At 35.2% G+C, this 2180-nt stretch overlaps 1 protein-coding gene across 1 annotated transcript in view; it reads right to left on the bottom strand.

The window, feature by feature from the left end:
- Positions 1-2043: 2043 nt before the first annotated feature.
- Positions 2044-2180, bottom strand: part of OFD1 (oral-facial-digital syndrome 1) — a 41784-nt gene continuing 41647 nt past the window's right edge. The window contains exon 19 of the mRNA XM_012649808.1: positions 2044-2180. Within this exon, the coding sequence (XP_012505262.1) occupies positions 2138-2180 (43 nt within the window). The 3' untranslated portion in view covers positions 2044-2137.

Genomic DNA, 2180 nt, shown 5'->3' with positions numbered 1-2180 from the left:
TGTTCTGAAATAGCTTAGTGTTTTGTTTTCCTGTTGCATGACGGACTTAACTATTCTTTCCAGCAGTGGAGGTGCTGTCAGAGTCCAGTGTTCTAGAAAAGGCAGTGTCTAAAGCCTAATTTTACTTTTCTAATTCTGGTAGCTATTACCAGGAATTTTCAAAAGTTTTGTTTAAGTAGTCTAATATTTTTTATGTAAAGAGCATTAAATTTTGCTATGTATAAATTTTTGTAACCTAACAGTGAATCAATATTTTCTATCAGTGCCAAGGGCTTCATGTAGTTCTATTCAAGTGTTACAATAAATATTTGTAGATAATAGTTAATACTTGTGTATGCTTATTTTAAAGATCTATTTAGGTAGAAATAGTTGTGGATGTACTAAGAGTAATGAAATAAAATTATAGCTTCATTTACTTGCCTTTTTACCATACATAAATCCTATCTTTCTTTGTCCTCAGTATGGTGTCATTTTTAAATAATATGCATAATCAAGATTTCACATTTGTATGGACATAAAGTCTGTGAGAGTGTTACTTATTTCTGACAAAAATCTTTCTATTGTAATGAACTGGGCTGTATGTGGCAGAAAGTGCCACTAGCACTTTATAGAGTTCTTTGTGAAAAGAATTTTTCTGACTAGCATCAAGAAATAAAAAAGCCATCGACCTATGGGATTAACACAAGGCTTAAGCTTGGACAAAGCAGAAACAATGGGGAGCCTTAATAAGGGTCCAGGTACCGTTTGCTATTTTTTAAACCCAAGGCATAACGGCCTATTAAAAGATTTATTCAGGAATATTAAAAAAATCTACTTCTAACAGTTACTTAGGATTTCATTTTATAATCTATTTAAACTACTTATCTGTCAACATGATTATACATTTGGATTTTCTACATCTGACCTTTCTTAGTGAGGACTAGCCTTTGTCATTATTGACACACTGACATTTCTAAATGTGGTGCTGACTCTGGATCACCAACCTTCATTCACTCATGGCAGGAGAACAATCAGGAGCCCAATTAGTGTGCTATTTGTCACACTACTTAGTATCTTCTGTTTAAATAGCTTTTCGTGCAATTAAGTCACATTGAGTCAACCAAGTAAACTACATAATGGTTAGATCACAAGCAGTATCTTAATTATCGACCATAATCCTGCCACAAAACACAGGACCCTCTAGAAAGTAGAGATTTTTCCAGTTATATTTTGTAAAATTTGACTTAGATGAAAATGAACTCAAACTTATAAGGGAGGGGCCTATTCATTTAAAAACCAATAAACACTTTAAGTCCATTCATTAAATATGAGGACCAAATATTCCACAATAAAGATGTTATCTCAGTCTGTTCCTGCTGCTACAACAAAATAGAGTGGGCAATTTATAAAGAACAGAAATGTGTTTCTTACAGTTCTGGAGGCTGGGAAGTTCAAGGTGCTGGCAGGTTTGCCGTCTGCTTCCAAGATGGTGCCTTGTTGTGTCTGCAAATGGTGGAAGGGCAAAAGGGCCCAGCTAGTTCCCATGAACCCTTTTATAAAGTTGGTAATCCCATTCATGAGAGTTCCATGCCCATGACTTAATCACCTCCTAAAGGCCCCACCTCTTAATACTATCACACTGGGGTTTAAGTTCTAACATGAATTTGGGAGGGGCATATACATTCAAACCATGGATGTCAAAAGTAAAGACCAGAGGTGATATCATACTATTTCTGGTGCCTAGAATGGAAAATAAGTTCAGGGACAAAATAAGAAAGCATTAGAGAAGATGGCTTACCTGTTTTGCCAGTGGTAACCCAACTCTAGAGAGGGACAAATACAGCTTAAACCTCCAAAATCTAGGCCTGTAATTGATCGATAAGATAGGTTATACTCATTTAAAAATTTAAGACAAGGAAAAAACCCCAGCTCATTTTAGTGTAATGAGTGAGAAATTCTATGGCTAGAGAAGGGGTTTCACTTGACTAAGATTATTCTTGGTTCACATACTACAGTACCAAATACAATTACAGAAAAATAAAATTGGATTACACAAAATTTTTATTGAGAATTTTCTGTGATTTCAAAGAAACATTTAGAAAGGATTCAATGTCGTATGACTTCTCATCGTATGTAAGAATCTGCACAGCAAGCATGATTACCACGACTCTTCTGGGCCTTCAGGAGAAAAGCGCGTGGAA

Source organism: Propithecus coquereli, unplaced genomic scaffold (genome assembly GCF_000956105.1).
Source record: "Propithecus coquereli isolate 6110/MARCELLA unplaced genomic scaffold, Pcoq_1.0 Scaffold303, whole genome shotgun sequence".
Taxonomy (NCBI): domain Eukaryota; kingdom Metazoa; phylum Chordata; class Mammalia; order Primates; family Indriidae; genus Propithecus; species Propithecus coquereli.
Note: the sequence above shows the minus strand (reverse complement) of the source record. Positions and strands in the feature narration are given on the sequence as shown.